The sequence below is a fragment of the Ananas comosus genome, linkage group 19 (genome assembly GCF_001540865.1).
Source record: "Ananas comosus cultivar F153 linkage group 19, ASM154086v1, whole genome shotgun sequence".
Lineage (NCBI taxonomy): Eukaryota > Viridiplantae > Streptophyta > Magnoliopsida > Poales > Bromeliaceae > Ananas > Ananas comosus.
The window spans coordinates 6,550,505-6,567,965 of record NC_033639.1 but is presented as its reverse complement, the minus strand read 5'-3'; the positions used below and the strand labels follow the sequence as shown (position 1 = coordinate 6,567,965).

The 17,461-nt window shown below is 38.0% G+C and overlaps 1 protein-coding gene across 2 annotated transcripts in view; it reads right to left on the bottom strand.

Moving 5' to 3' along the window:
* The window catches only part of LOC109725069 (cellulose synthase-like protein E6), a 26,674-nt gene extending 9,466 nt beyond the window's left edge, over positions 1 to 17,208 (bottom strand). For both annotated transcript variants that reach the window (XM_020254127.1, XM_020254128.1), the window contains exon 1: positions 16,721 to 17,208. In XM_020254127.1, the coding sequence (XP_020109716.1) occupies positions 16,721 to 17,022 (302 nt within the window). In that variant the 5' untranslated portion in view covers positions 17,023 to 17,208. The remainder of the gene's footprint in view (positions 1 to 16,720) is intronic.

The following is a 17,461-nucleotide window of genomic DNA, read 5'->3' as shown; positions in this document are numbered from 1 at the left end:
GCACTCGAGGGTAACAACTCTGTATCTGTTTTTCAATTTATTTGATGCGCTAGCATAGATATTTTTAGCTTACATTTACTGCCCAAGAATAGTAAGGATACATTTCTATCAATTATTGTTTTATTTATCCCAAAGAAACATTGATGTGTCTTAATTGCATGTATAAATCAAAAATGTTCTGGTTGGCTCTTTCTTCTTCTAATTCTTCTTCTTCTTCTTCATATTTTTTTGCTCTTCTCTAAATGTATTGGTGTCTGATTTATACTCCAATGGGTCTACCTCTTGTGTGTCACCTAATTTGTATTGATTAATTAATCAGACTTTCAGATAAAGTATATTTCACTTGCTTCTGAAGTAGTGGAAGCAATTGGCCTTCTGTTGCTGCCCACACGAAATTCTTTTCAGGGAGCTAGCAAATTTAGCTGGTAGCCTTAAGCTTAGTCTATTCAGCAGTTGCTGGAGCATCGTAAGTTGAAGAAACCCAAATGCTTGGCTTGTTTTCATCTTCCGGGCGGCAGCCGATCGTTGCGCGTGTTTGCAAACCTTAATTTATTACTGACCTCCATATAGCAGAAGCGGCAAAGAGCTTGAGAGCAGAGAACAGCGAGGGCACTCTGTACTTGGGGACTTAAATTATCGCTTACTCTATGGCAAACGATTAAGCGTTGCATAAGCACGACAGAGGCGAAGCATAGGACAGAATTCGACTCTGCACCTAATTTCGATGTTTGTTAGAGTGCAGTGGTTTCTTCCATCTCTTCCCGGCCTTTCTTTGGCACACAGCAGTTGTTGACCATTTATAGAGTTTTCTTTGTTCTTTGCGAGAAGCTTTCAAACAAGGCCCAAACCATCTCATCATCCAGACGCATTGACGGCCAAGCAGAAGTCAAGAATATTTGGGACGTTGCTGTCACACCAGAGAGCAGCGGGAACGTGAATATGACTTTTCATACGGTGGCGGAAACATCCCCTTCCAATGTTTTTATCGCAAAAACCCTAGTTTACTGCGAAAGTCACTTTTCAATGATGTGATAATACCAAGGCTAATTGATTGTTGACAACAGAGAGAGCGTATTTCGTCGCGATCAGGCAACAGTGACCAGACCACCTGTCCTTTACGATAAGCGTTCGGCGGCGTTTATGTGTTGGGGATTCATATAACCGTTGGGTTTGCGCGCTACACAGACCTTAAGGTACGATGTGAGTGTGCAATTTCAAGGAAAGGAGGGATTGATGCTGGCGGTTACTAGGGAATGGTATCAATTACTTTCTAGGGTTATATTTTGTAAGCTTTGCTTTGCTTTCACTACAGTGTGGGACAATGCAACTTCAGCCTAAACCCCAAACTCTGTTACCAAAGGACGCATCTATCGTATTTCAGTTTTGGCGTGTCGTAATGCTTTGCAGATTTTTCTTTTTGCTACGGGGTTGGTTCTGTGTGTAGTTCTTGGTTTTGATTATCTTTATATGTTGTTATTTTCCTGATTTTGTACAGGTTGCAAAGCTTATTGAGGTCAGCTGTTGGCAGTTCATTTCACTCCTCTTGTTACATGCATATCTGGTGTTAAAAGTAATTATCATGATATAGAAGCTGTTGATCCTGATGTATTACAAAACTTGAATGTGGATGCTTGAGGTTGTGTTTTAGAATTACAAGATTTCCGATGCTAAAAATTGTGCACGCATATATTATCTTTTGAACTTATTCTATACTATTTTGTTTTTGTGTTGTCTTTTTTGACAGAATGTGTTGTGACATCCCTGATTTGACATTTAGTATGATGCCGACTAAGAAAACATCCTTTATGAAAAAATGAAGGTAACCATTGCAACTTTTTACTTCTTCCTTTTGTACATCCTCCATTTGGGTGTACTCAGTCTTTTCTATTTAATTTTGTTGTAATGTAAGAGTTACCTGATTATGAGCTAATACTGGGGGAAGAAATATCAGGGTAACTGAAGACAAAGCATGAATATGTGCCTTGTCGCACGGAAATATATTGACAAATGCCATTCGTCCTCAATATAATGCTTTGGAGGCTTCACTGAATAGTTCCCAGGATCTTATTTCATATTCAACGACAGGAGCTTGAGCCTTACTGTATTGTTGACTTCCGGAGATTGATGTCAGTTTCTAATCGCTATATATTATTTGTATTTCATCAATATTGTTTTTCTCTTATCAATGATTTTCTTTTCTTGTTTCTCGCAGTGAATGACTGAAAGCAAATGCGTGAATACACTGGATACACAGCTGCATCTGCTGCTTATTCAGTGTCTGGAAGTCGTTCAAGTTCATTTAGCAAGGATAGCATGGCTGATTTACGGCATTTGTCACAGGGTAACATCGAGTATAATTCTTAGTGGGAAGTTGTTAACACCAAAGCCACATTTTGCTTCTGGAAGTGGCACCAAGAAAATTTCGCATTATTTCTAAATTCAGTAGTGGAAATATTTATTTGTCTGTCTGTACTATAATGATGTCCAGTATGCAATGTCTGCAGTTATTGGTTATACATGGTGACTCACCTAAGCTATTCTGTGAATTAGTTGTTTGTTGGTTACCATGTTGACATGGGAGCTTCATGGTTTATTACACTGAAGAATTTTGTTAGTAATTATTGGGTGGACGGCGCAATATTCATGATGAATTAGTTATTAGTAATTTTCTATTATGCTGCGATTCTTCATTCTCATTTATAAATTTTCATAACTAATTAGTAACCTTAATCCTTTTAGATGGTTTATTCTCAGGTTCCTTTGGAGGGATTTAAAGCATTGCCAAGGTATTGTCAGGCTCTCAGAGGTTTCAAATTCACAACATATGTGCTCCCGACGGGTTGTCCATCTGCTCATAATGTCAGCCGCGTTATATATAGCAAGCGTGTTGTGCATTGGTTTTCGTTTTTGTTTTTGAGGGGGTTATCTTTAGTTCTTAACTTGCTTGCAAAAATCTCAATCTCATACCTTTCAGAACTCATCTTACATATACCTTGGCATTGGGAAAAATGCACCCTCTCGTTACTTTGTTATTTATTTTACTAAGATATACTGCCTCTTTTTTGTGTTTGACGGATAGCTGTGCAATACAAATTTTAGGCAGATGATCTAATATTTATGTTAAGCAGTTTCATAGCTGACCCTGCGAGTACACCTCAAGGAACAGTAGAAGAACGCTTGCTTTCGCCATCCATGAAGTAGCGAAGTTTGGATGTGGCCTAAGAACTGTGCTCCCAGAAAATAGCTAGTAGAAGAGAGCAACCCTGCCGTTTCTCTTTCTGTCACAGGTTCGATATCATTACACGATCTACAATGTTTTTTTCTAAGCTCTCATTGAATTTTCCTGTTTGTTGCCGCATTGTGATTAGGTTTGGTTTGATTTGTTTATCTATGGTTTAGACATTAGTCATTTTTTTTCCATTTGATTTGACGTCTACTTCTTGTCTCGATAGAACATCATTATTTGAAAGAGCTATTATGGTATTGAGCGACATTAATGACAGAACGTTGTTACTTAGAATATTTATATTTGGTAATATCCTAATCTCATTTCTCGGTACTCGACACCTACAATATCTATTTGGGAGTGGATTGAGATGGCCCTCTAGACTAATTTAAGTATTTGAGTTATTGAAGAAAGAACTAGTAATGATGCAAATTTCTGGGCTCATGTTTCCCTGGATTATGCTGCAACTTTTAGCAGGTTTCAAAGTGAGATCAGGCTTAAGATTCATAACGGAACCTATCATCCGAAATATGTTCGAACGAATTAAATTGCTAGACTCAAATGTCCTGCTTCCTAAGTCGAGAACTCTCAGGGTCAGGCGATGTTTTAGGACTCCGGGCATCAGCAAGACCAACCTGCTCACTGTTTTCTTCTTTTCTCCTTAGCTATCTTATTAGTCTCAGCTTGGAGGTTTTGAGGGATTGTAAATAAGAAAAAACGGACGGCTCGTTTATTGTTTTTTTATATTTTTTTTTCTTTGCCTTTTAAAACTGCTGCAGGATGTGATTGGGTGCAGCATTGTTTGAATTTGCTGCGTTAATAGTAACTTGCTCATTTGGTTATTGCTCTGTTTCCTTCATGGACACGAGACACAATAGCAGTAGGTAACTCAAACCTAACCTGTTTATAAAGGGCATGTAGTTTTCAATTCAACACCAACTCAATTACTAAATGACTAGACACGACCGTACGATTTGCTTAAATATTCGGTTTTGCCATGAAAAAAGCTTTCAAGAATTGTTTTAAATTTTAGTTTTACAAGAGGGTAGGGTAGAATATGATTTAGCAAAACGGGATCGTTTACGTCCATATCATGATGCAGGCAAACTGGCATCCTGAGATTGGTCGGCATATTAATACAATTCTAATGGATATGATTTTTTTATTTTTTTAATACAATCCAGGCAATAATATTACTGATCACTAGATTGCCAAATTATTTTATATATTTTAACGGAGATGATAGTTGATTGTTGTGTCCATTATTGGTTTAATGTAAAGTGAATTCTAGGTTTACCTTTGGAAGTATCTTAGTTTGCTCAATTATCTAGAACATAGTCATATAACATTTTATTAAAGTTGTTTAATATTCGTAGGTTGACATTTATGATCATTATACTTTGGGCTAACCTAATTTTTAGCACGGTCACGGATCATTCCAATATTATTGTGCACAAACCATGCAATTGCCTTATGTGTCCATGTGCATTCAATATGTTGAATCCTAAAAATTTGTAGACAGCTTTTCGTCTATTCGAAGTGTTTTTTATTTTTTTTATTTTTTTTATTTTTTTTTGCTGTGCATGAGAATTCACCTGCATATAACAATGGTATTTGTAGATACTTTGCAATATGTTACTTTCTTCCAAAATTTAATACTTGATAAAGAATTTAAGCAAATAATTTCATCAAGATCATTCTTTGTTTCTTATTCGGAATTTAAAGTGCCGCCCGTTACCGTATACCGTACGAGGACATACAACGTACGGCGAGACACTCCTCTATGGTGCGCATAGCGCACATCGTGCCGCAGACCGAAACCAGCATGCCATAGCGCGTGCTGCCAAGCGCCGATGCTGTTTTTTTTTTTTTTCTTTTGCTTTTTTGTTTTCTTTCGTTTTGTCTTCTCTGGAGTATCCGAATATCTTTTGGTAACCCACACCCCCCAAAAGATATTGCCAAATCGAAAATCTATTTATAAGGTAAATCAAAAAATTAATATTTAATATTTTTAGTTTTATCAATATTACAGGTATAATTGTTTAATTATACATATCCGATCCATTATCGCAGATAGGACGAAGCTCCCCGCTGAGCCCTCCGCCATCTACCATAGATATCCATTTTTTCTTGGCGTAAATTATTTTTATCAAAATTTATCCACCCCTAAAGTTTTGGGAAGTTTAGAAAACTAAATTGAACTAAGTGTATAATAGCATTAATACATTAAATATTCATTAATTATTTAATTAAATATTTACAAAACACTTAGCAGCTCTATTGAAATAAAAATAGAAAAAACTGAAATAAGTTCGGTCCGATCCAATAGGAACGATGGTACACTGCAACACGTTTCGCGACGAAAATTGCATGGTATCCATCTGCACGCTAAGCTAGTACATAGTGCCGTACGAACAAACCAGCCGCTTCAGACAGTACCACAGCTCTGATACGCGCGGCACTTTAAAACCTATTCTATGTACAGAATTACCACTTTGTTATATTATACAGCTGAGCATGCCAGACCACCGATATATGATCATCGGATTATCGGCATGATCCACCATCAACCTTAAAAACAATGGCTTGATAGATGGGACAATGGTTTATTAGGGTGATAGCCCAGTTACGTGTAAGTTGCACCACATGATCACTCTCCAGTTCACCAACACCAACTTCTTAACGTACCCTAGAAGGCAAAGAGCAGTCAAAACACTGCATGCAGCTGATAGAATGTATGAACATGAGAGACGCGATCCGAACTCCATGACTTGCTTCTCTCGTTAGCCGCTTGCAGACCCCTCGTCGGCACCTCTCAGCACCCCCCAGTGACGATAAATGCCAATTTTCTTTCACGTCGAGTAGCTTACAAGAAGACATTCAGTGCAGCAACATGGGTAAGAAGCCAATCTCTTGAAAAGCCACATTCTTCGCTGCGTTCACATCCTTTATGTGTATTCCCTTTTTGGACTCACAAGCTATGCCTATAGTTGTTTACACCAATAACTAAGCAAAACGAGTGCACAAACAAATGCTGGTACCTGTTGTCAGTATAAATTAGTTAATGCCAATAAAATAATAGAGAATTTATGTGCTTGCACCTGATGACGCAATCTAATTAGTCACCATCGCCACATTTCATTTATCGAATATACTGAGTGGCAGTCTTTTCTCCTTTTGAATTGTATGTTTTGGACCGAAGTATGAGATGAGCTATAGGCGAATGGCTGAAGATGGCAAGTGTGATGATGTATGTTGCATCTCATCAAGCATTGGTTTCCAGATTTTCATCTCATCAGTGTATCTTTGGAGTCAGATTGATTCTCACACTGGGGAATAAGGGATGTCATGGAGAGAGAGCGAAGGATGCGATTGATGCATAATAAAATTGTGGAAGGATGCACGGGCCCAAAGCAGAATGAGATGTTATAGCCAAGTTGAAGCCCAAAGCTTTTTTCTTGGCCATAGAGTAAGGTATATACTTGAAAGGAATATCTCGGAAATTTCCCTCAGGACCACCTTTTGTGCTGAACTAGGGTCTTGTGCCAGTGTCACAGGGGCAACCCCTTAAAAGCCCACCCTTGGGGACGTAGTGATGTAATTTCCCCCTGCATTGGATTGCAAGCCAGGTGATCACATCCTCTACGGCGAAACCCATACTTTCAGCCCCACCTGCAATGTCGAAGCACAATTGAGACTCACTAAAATGTAAGAAATCACAGCCTCTCACTTGCGTGCTTAGTTTCAATTGTAGCTGTTCAGCAATTAGAGTGTATGCTCTGTTATCAGTTACCATTTAAAGATTAGGCGCCAACGTTTTCTCTGTTATAACATGAAATTCTAAGAACAAAATTGCAATCAAAATCAAACTTCAATGACCCAGTTGTTAAAATGAAAGTGATGAGGCAAAATTCAATCAAGTATAAAACTAAAATACGACATTTACAATTGAAACTTTGAGCACCAAATGAATCTGGGTCAAGTTAGGAGCTACAGGAAATAAAAAGGGAAAAGATATAATAACCTCTTTCACCATTCAGTGTTGTCTCAAAAATACAGGTTATTGAGAACTCTTGCTTCTCTTCCAAGAGTTGATGCATTGCTCTAGTGTTCCTTTTGTTATTTCATCTCTGCCTTATTGACTCATATTTCTTTCCCAATGAGCTCTCTTCTTCTTATTAAAAAACAGCATCCCACATATAGAGGCCCCCCAAATCATCCAAGTCCATGAACTCCACCTTATAAGCTAAAGTATATACGTAGAGATACTAGATAGAATATGTATAAAGAATATAATTAGTTGTGGTTAAGGTATTTTACCTCTATTCAGTTCTCAAGCAGTTGGCAATAATGTCATTCTTGCGTGATGTTATGAAAACGTTCGGCAGTGAACATAGAAACTCTGGGGCCTTGTCTCATCCATGAAGAAACACAATGCGTCTGTTTATGAGTTCGGAAATTGTTTTGAGCTACATGTCTCAATCCATGTGTGAATGACCGGCACCACTGCTTATCTCAGAATGAAACTCTTAGCCTAAGCATTTTACAATTACAGCACCCAATAAAAAAAAACAAGATCAAAAGATTTGCAAGTCATCAACGCAAGATGAAGGCAAATTATTGGCTATCTGAGATGGCATAATCCGGTGCATAGGGTGGCAAATATTACCCGGTTGACCAACTAGCTGACCCGAACAAGTAATCTGCTACGGATTATACAAATAGGGTATCGGACAAAAATATTTTTGTCCGAATAAAAGTCCCGGTCTGGCCTCAAGTCAATAAATCCGAACAAACCAGCGGCGTCATAATACCGTAATCCGTGTCGGATTTGGAAACTAGCTGAGTATTGATCTTACCATTGTTGTACCCGAACCCAAATTTTTGCCAACCTAGTAGCCCCACATTAGAGTTGTCAAGCATAAGACAACTTCGTAGTTAGCATTGGGTGAAGTATTTTGCATTATTATCTCAGGCCAAAATTCAATTGAAATTATTAGTAACGATAGACTAAATATACATGATCCCAAATTTAATGACCAAATACGTACTAAAGAATTCATAGTCATCCAGCTTTGAAATTATGGTGGTGCTCAGGTCTCTTATCACGGAGCCATGTACAATGTGGGCAACACGACTCCTTATTATCAGTGAAGGATTTTCCATTCTTCGTCAAATAGTTTCTACACCAAAAGAAAATTGAACCTAATGGAGACCTCCTTTTTAGTGCAATAGTCAAGATAATTAAAACTTTTGAATCTATGACTACTGATAGAACAATGATTCCTAATGAGAAGGTTACATGCAAATTACTTGACAATAGCATCGGTGGTCGCATGAGTTCTACTCGGTACATTTCACTCAAGGAATCCCTTGTGATTGTTGCCGAAATGTCTCATTGGCAAGCTAACCATCTGGTCACTTATTTATTTCGGTTTCTCCATTTCTTTATACAAATTCTGCAAGTAAAACCGAAAAGAGTCATATATATGCTAAAATCAAGAACATCCATATGGGCAAAAATGAAACATTCGTAACATGTACTACTGTTACCTTTCGTGCAACCATTCAACTAGCTTCCTGTGAACATCTTTTTGCATCATAGTGATTCTTTGAATAAAAGCCGGGGATCTAGTTCCACATTTGAACTTCTGGCAGAAAGGAATCCAAGTTCGTTTTCGAGAATTGATTGCCTCTAAGAGGCATAGAATGTAAGTAACGATCGAGCCATTCGTCGGAAGATACACACTTAGCTTATCTTTTGGATAATCGTAGCCGAAGGAACGAGATTAGCACTTGTGATAACACATATTGGTGGCGTCATTGTTAGGTTCCGCTGCTGCACACAAAGATGTCACTCGGGCAAGTTGTTTCTGTATCATTTGTTAACTTTTATGCAGAGGGTAGTAAATGTGACCTGATTCGGTCTTGAAAGAGAAATAACTCGGCTCTGCATGAAATCTAGTTGCAAAGCCATGTAGAAAACAAATCTAATTGGAGCTTATTTGAAGAGATAAACAATTTAGTCTTGAAAGTTGTGGAATGTTTAATCTGAGTTTGTCACTTGCTTCATTGCAAGTTTATTTTTTGTGCAGCTCAAATTCCCCCTTTTTCATGAGCGATAAGTTCCTCGGGCCAGAGCTAGGTGACCTCATGGGGGGATCATGATGCCGACTTCTTGGTTGATTACGTTTCCGTTAACGTATTTTGTTGGCAGAACAGTACTACAATTCCTACTAAAAGTTTAATCATTTAATTTTCTGCTGCTAAAACGACAATTGGGATGACGATCGATTCATGTTTCAGTCTTTGTTCTGAGAGAAGTAATTGCTATAATAACTACGCCACATTCAGAGTGTTAAATGGAAATAAAATTTGGACAGTGAAACTATTATTATCAAGAGATTACAGGAACCACAGACGTGGCTCCCATGCTCGTAAAGAAACTAATACACTTCAGTTCTAGATCCTGGCCTTGATAACCCCACAGTTTGGGCCGAAAAGGAACCAATAATTAAGCTCGGAATCAATTCAGGTCTATATTAAATACTCATAAAAAAATTAGTTGCCGGCCATATTGATATTCAATTAATGCCAATTAGAATGTTAACGAATACACTTCACTCTAAGATTCGACATGATGAGCCTACATTTTGGTGGCAAAATACCAATCACTTCACTTTAAGATTACCTTTTCGACATGATGAGCCCAACAATTGTGCCAGAACATAACAATCACTTCACCCAAGATTATCTTTTTCTAGTTATGTTGTTCAAGAAAAAATGATTTGTCCAATTTCACTTTTTCAAGCTCAAAAACAAGGCGTTGGAATCCATAGGCAACTTCTTGAATGAAAAATTTCGACTTTATTTTGCATTTGTGACAAATAGAACCCTACGCTCGAGTTTAACTTGAAGATATTCTTGTTCTAATGAACAGAAATTCAAACGCCATTCGTCCGACGTTGCCAGGAAAGAGCTTATATTATACTATATATATAAATATATATATTATATGTGAGAGAGAGAGAGAGAGAAGAGAGATTCAGCTAGGCTTACTTATACTTATTGAGTATAGAATCTCTTTTGATACTCATAAGATTTTCGACGTTATAATCACCCCTTTAACATTTCCATCCTTAGATCTATATTACCAATACCCACTAACCCTAAGGGACCACTTATTATCTAACTGAGGGACCATTATCACCTACCGCCCATCCTTCTCCCTTATTTTCACAATAATAGGACATCTAATGCGTATAATCGTTCGGTAGACATATCTAACTATAGAACTAATTTAGAAATCAAAATTTATATTTTTCGGACGTCATTTTACCAAGCTGATTAAACGAATCTCAAATAACTATTTTAATGTGCATCGAGTGTCACTAAGACTATTCGTAAGTTCACAGTAGTAGCATTCAGTGCATGTAATAATCGAATAATTACAGTGAAGCTTAATAGAAAGATATCTAACTTAACATGAAGGAGTAAGATCAAACTCCGATTGTAGAATATTTAAGTCTTATATTCACTATTTTTTATAAAATTTTAATTTCAGCCATCATTTTGAAACTACTCGTTCTAGGTACCAAGTCAAGAACTTATGAATTGCGGTGTTAGAAAGATTCAACACTTGTAGATCTCTCTAACGAAACTGCTTGCGCCGAATGAATGTCCATCAATCAAACAAACAATTACAATATGAAGACCTCGTAATTTGAAAGCAGAGGCAGCCTAGCTCTATATATATAGTAGCCGAACTATCGTATATAGGTAGGTACTATCTCGTACATGTGTAATAGAATCCCATGATAATCTATAAGTTTTCGGCGTTGGATGGAGGAATGTGCGTATTTAGTGGTATAGCGTCGCCTGATTAGGATTATAGCGTATTCCTAGGGTTGAGTGAGATGTTGGTGAATAGTAATGATCTAACCGGTGAAAATGATCAAGTGGGGTTAGATCTAACGGCCGGAAAACTTATTGAGTAAATATCGTCTATAACTCATAGAGTACAGTAGCCGACTATATTATTCATATATAATATATATATATAATTATATATAACATATATCATAATATCTATACTATTTATATAGGCTGTGTTTCGACGTATCGAAGTGTGAAGTCGAAATCAGTATCGGATCAAATAGAGTGGACATCGGAATCGGAATCGACTAAGTACCATTGTGTTGAGTTCATTACCTGAATCGGGAATCGGAATAAATCATTTCATTGATCAGTGTTTGTTTTCAGGTGAAGTATAAAAACGTATTAATATTTAAATTTCAAATTAAAATAATATGTAAAAATATCACATCAAATTTGAAATAATGTCTAAATTTTAAATCATGTTTTAAAAAAAATTAAAATTTGAGTTGGATGAGATAAATTCAAAATATAAAACTAAATTGCGGATTTTATTGCAATTCAAATTAAATATTACAATTTAAATTTAATTTGAATCCCATAAATTTAATTAAGTTTTAAATAAAATTAAATAAATATTTATATAAATTGAAAATTTAATTTAAATTCAAATCATACAGTTAGATTCGAGAATACTTGATTAAATTTTTAATTTTATTCATATTAAAATTATAAATTATTTAATTTGAAATCATATTTTAATTTAAAAAAAATTAAAAAGTATAATTTAGATTATGATTGCGAATAAATATCATTACTTCGGGATTAATTCCAATCGGCTCCTAGCGCCGGATTGAAAAACTGCGATGATTGGTGGGAATTTATTCCACTTTATCGTTGATCGAGAGATGGCCGGACTCTCGGCGTACAAACACCGACAAACGGATTCGGCCCATGTCCGATTCCGATTCCAGAGTGTGAAAGAGAACGGAACCAACACGCCCATGGTGGTTAGAGACACTATGCGTTATCGGAGCATAAGAGGTTTATAGCTTTCCGACTTTTTGACCCTGTGGATCAAGAATTGTACAGTTGGCGATGGATTGTGGTCCCCCCCGGGTTGAGTATGTACCCCTAGGATTGAGTCCAGTCCCTACAGTAAATAGTATCTAATCAAATATTCAAAATGATCAAAGCGGATTAGATCTAAAGGTCAAAAAGTCGAATCACCATGATCTCCTATGCTCAATAGCATAGTAGCTCTACTTCGCTCTCTCTCTCTCTCTCTCTTCTCTTCCTCTCTTCTCATAATATATATATATATATTATAGACACACACCACGCACACATTCAAAGTGTGAGGTTCCCTCAACTAGGATAAATCATATTGGATGTGTGGCCTTTTTCTCTACCTACACGGTGGAAGCAAAAGTGAAGACACCACCATACCCAAAACCTCTGTGGGCTGAAATTTTATGTCCATCTATGCCAGTTATTAATTTTTCACCCGTCTTCTGTTAACACCACTCATTAGCCCTTAAAAACCTACCACACTACAACTACAAAAATATTGCATCTAATTTAGTATAAACAATATATTTAATATTCCAATTTTTAATCAAAATTATGGTGACAGATGCCTGAGGATTAGCATTCCAGATAGTTGAGAACTGTGCGGATGTGGATGCTTTTTAACGTATATTCTCTTGATTCCTTATTTAATGTCCACCATGATCTGCCCTATTTAGCGGTAGCTAGGTTCCAAGATTGATTTTCTTTCGTTTCTATCTTTAAGTTTAATGTTACCTTTTTTTAGCACAACAATGAGAGTCAAAAACGCGGAATTATTTATGGTTTCACCATTTGTTGAGTTCCTTACCACAATTGCTACACTAGATTAGCTAGTTTTAAGGCCGATATTAGCTATGAATTTCAATTAAAACCAAAGATCGACCTTGAATGTCTTAAACCCCTACTCACAAATATATGGGAGATGTCAATGAATATGTCACGTGGATTGATTGAAGAAAAGTACGTGAATAAGATGATAGCAGTAATAAATGAAAAGCTAAATTACAAAAACCTTCCTCGGTAATATACTCGTTTTTTTCAGCTTTTCCTCCCTGACCTCGTTTGTGCCTCTTAAATTTCAAAAAAGTTTTCAGAGAGGGTACGACTCTTAATGGAGAGGACACATGCCACATGCCCTTATTCTTCTATAAGGAAAAAATAATTTTTAATGTATTCTGTCATTTTGAAGGGTATTTTCGATTACTAATAATTATAAAAAATTGACGATATAGTGATAGAATCCTGAGCGGGCGAGCTAAATGCAACAAAATTGAAATGTTGAGGGTAAATATAGTTTTTGAAAAGTTAGGCGAGGAAAAGTGAAAAAACACTTGCATTTTATAATGACACGAATTCTGTAATTAAGGCACCTAAATGAAAATATATGCATATAATGAATTGATTCATATAGAGATCAAACTCCAAACTGACAGAATCTAGGCCGGTCTTTGGGCCGAAATTAGGGCAAGTTTGGTTCACCTATTTTAGACTTGGATCGAATGCGATTCATTGATTCTAAGTTATGGTTGCTTGGTGTTGTCATAGGAATCAATTCCGGGTTTCCATTCCCTCGAGAATAAATGGACTAAATCCTATTATGGCCCATCCGTTTGAACCGGATTGGGCCGATTCCAAAATAAACTATTCAATCTCTTTCACCAACAGCATACTCTTCCATTCATCAGTTGTAATCAAACACCTCTCTTCAAACTTCTTAAATTTTCATTCGATTTCATCCAATAATGAAACAAACATTTTTGCGATGATTGTCATTCATTTCCCATCTTAAAGACATATCCAATTCATTTCTAATTTCTATTCCAATCATTAACCAAACTGCCTTAATGTGCCACAATTGCTTCAAAATTTTGTATGGTTTTAGTGGGTTTTAGGTTAGAAATTAAATTTCTGTCTAATTTGACGGTTAATTTGTCTGCAATTATAGCTTAATTTTTTGCATGCACATTTTTTTTACGATAGACAAGAGAGCGGTAATGTTTCCTTCCTTTGAATAAGAAAATGCATTTCCCCAGACATTGACAGATGTACGTATGAGCTTAACGTGAACCCATATTCTTTCAATACTATGTGTTTTAAGAAACTAGTTAAGGAGACCGCGCGATGCTGCGGGTAGTTATTTTAAATTTAATTTTGAAAATTAGCTATAAAAATCCAATTTCAGAATTTTAAATGGTGCAATTAAGTACATCAAAAAATTTTAGTAGCCTATAGTAGTCCCCATTAGTTAGTGAATAATTTTAGTAGGATCGTAGGCCCCAGTAGTTACGTGAATGAGAAGAGAAATCATTATTTGTGATTTCTACAATTAATTTTCATCAAATATAAAAATTAACTTAAGCTGCATCAATTTTTTTTATTTTTTAATGTACAATTTAATGTGAATGCTCAATATTATAAGAATTAATATTTATACTTAATACCAGTAGTCTAAATTATTTAACATTTATTTATATAGTTTACATTTTATAAAATAAATAGTAAATTATATAATGTATTATTATATAATAATTATCTATATACAAATAAAATACTATATATAATAAATAAATATATTTTATAAATAAATTATATATATATAATATAGGACCTCCCTCTACGTGGTCACGACGGCGCGAAATGGCTCATGGACCCGAGAAACCGAGCAAACACACCCATATGAGCCCGCTGTTTTTCGGCTCCTCACAGACCCGCGCCGCGCTGTGCGCCGGCACGCCCGCCACGGCGCACACCCGCGCCCCGCGTTGGCTCGCGTCCCGCAAGCCAACGAAAGCCGCCCTCGCGGTCAGCGGCCGTCCGCGCGCCCGCGCCCGCGTCGAGCTCGCGCTATCACGCCAGCGCGGTAAGCCCCGCCCCAGTGCATCGCTCCCGCTCCCGTCGCCCGCTACGTACCTGCTCGCGGTTCAAGCCCGCGCCAAAGCGCCCGCGCCTAGCGCCTCCGCGCGCCTACAGCAGCCCCGCGGCCAAGCATACGCGCCTTCGGGCCAGCCCGCCCGCGCCTACTCCGTGCAAGCCTCAGCTCCCCTCGCGGCATCGGGCCCGCGCCTATCACCCCGGCGCCCGGCCGCGCGCTCGGCCCGCCTCGCAGCCCCCGCGTCAGACGCCCCTCACGCCGCACCGCGTACCCGCCGTGCCACTCCGCCTCGTGCTATCGCTCCGGCGCTCGGGCGCGCGCCTCGCGCGCTCGGCCTCTCCGCACCAGGTGCAGGTAATGAGGAATATATATAGTTAATCTAGTTATAAAGACCCTGCGCGGAGATGTGCGTAGTTATTTTTAAAATTTAATTTTAAAAATTTCAAGTTAATAAAAATTGTTTTAGAATGTTAATGGTAATAAGTACTAATCAAAAAATTTTGTTACCGCATGGTATACCCAGATATAAGTTAGTTGAAATATTTAGTACAGTATCGTAAGTCCCCGAGTAGTTAGTGAATGAGAATGGAAATCATTATTTGTGATTTTGCAAATTAAATTTTTCGTCAAATGATAAAATTAACTTAAGCTGCTATTTTTTTTTTCAATGTCAATTTAACTGTGACTATGCTCAATATTATAAATTATATTCTAGTAATCTAATATCAGTAGTCTATAATTATTTACAATTATTATATTATATTTATGATTTTATACAAATACTATGTATACTATATAATAATATAAATCTTATACAAATAAAATACTATATATAATAATAAAAATATTATTCTATAAATAAATATCACTATACTATAATAATAACGTAATATATATATTTATCAAAATAAAATATATATATATAATATATATAGATAGAGGACAGAGAGAAGAGACTGAGAGAATGAGAGGGAGAGTCACCGTTGACCTCCCCTCATGTGGTACACGAGGTCCACTTCGGCTCTGGACACCGTGAAACACCACCACTACACGACCGTATTGTTTTGGCTCCGCGCGATGTCCGGCCGACGCCGCGCCTGCGCACCGGAGCCGCGCGCCGCCCCGCCGGCAGGCGCGCTCTCCCGCATCCAGCGCCGAGAGCCCGCCCCGCGGCCGAGCGCCGGGCCCGCGCAGCGCCCGCTTGCTCGCTGCGCCCACGCGCGGAGCCGCGAGCCCGAGTCGGCGCCACGCCCGTGCACCGCGCCAGCGCCCGCCCTGCCCGCCGCGCACTGCCTCGCTGACGGCTCTGCCACGCCGCCGCCCGCGCCCCGCGCGCGGCCGCTCGCGACAACGTGATGCAGTTATTGAGGGATAATATATAGTTATTATAGATTATAGATTATAGATGGCAGGCATAGGCTTCTTCAGCCACTGATGAAATCCTTCGTCTTATCAAACAATAGCTGGCTTTAATTAGGATCAAATATAGAGATGGCTTCAGGTACGATTTTTGAAATGTTAATCCTGTTTTCTGAAAAACAGAGCAACGTTGTTTTCGATCCAACATGGCTCTGATACCACGTTATCCCAAAGATCAATCTCTTATTTATCTCAATATTAAAAGAGAGAGAGAGAGAGAGAGACAAAGAGAGGATTTGTGTTCTTTGTTTAGTTACCTCTGGGAGAGCCTTGCTTTGAAGGTGCGGCGATAGGTAGGGTTCCAGCGCACGGCCTGTTTGAGCACCCAATAGAGGCCGAACCAGAGCTCGGCCCCAAAGAGTCCAATCCATGCCCACCACCTCCCCTGGCCCTGCTCCTGCTCCTCCTCTGCATTTGGGATATGCAGAGCTCTGTACGCCCAAATCCCACAAATCCCCACGAACACAGAGAGAGCATGTAACTTGTACCAAATCCTTCCGATGCCCTCAGCAACTTCGGTCTCAAATAGAGGACTCCCATCTCCTTCTCCTTCAACCATCTCTCTCTCTCTCTCTCTCTCTCTCTCTGATGAGTGTGGGGTTGATGGCTTGATGCTAATAAAGGGAAAGAGAGCTCTCTCTGATTTGTGGGCTGGTGCTAAGAGAGAGAGAGAGAGAGAGAGAGGGAGAGAGAGAGGATAATGTCATGATGATCCCTTTCTGCAGGTCAGCTGTTGCCGCTATTACTGACTTTATCTTCTAAACTCTGACTTTCGGGTGCGTTTGGTTCCGCCCAAAATAAATTAAAAAATTATTTTTAATATAAAAAATATTTTTTATTTATTTGGCTTAACGTAAAAAATTTATAAAAATAATTTTACGGATTAGAAAAAAAAATTGAAGTTTTCGTTTTTACTGTTTTTCGAGGAAAAATGAAACTCAATAATTTTTTTTTTTCGCCAAATTAAATAAATGTAATTTTTTTTCTTTCAACCAAAT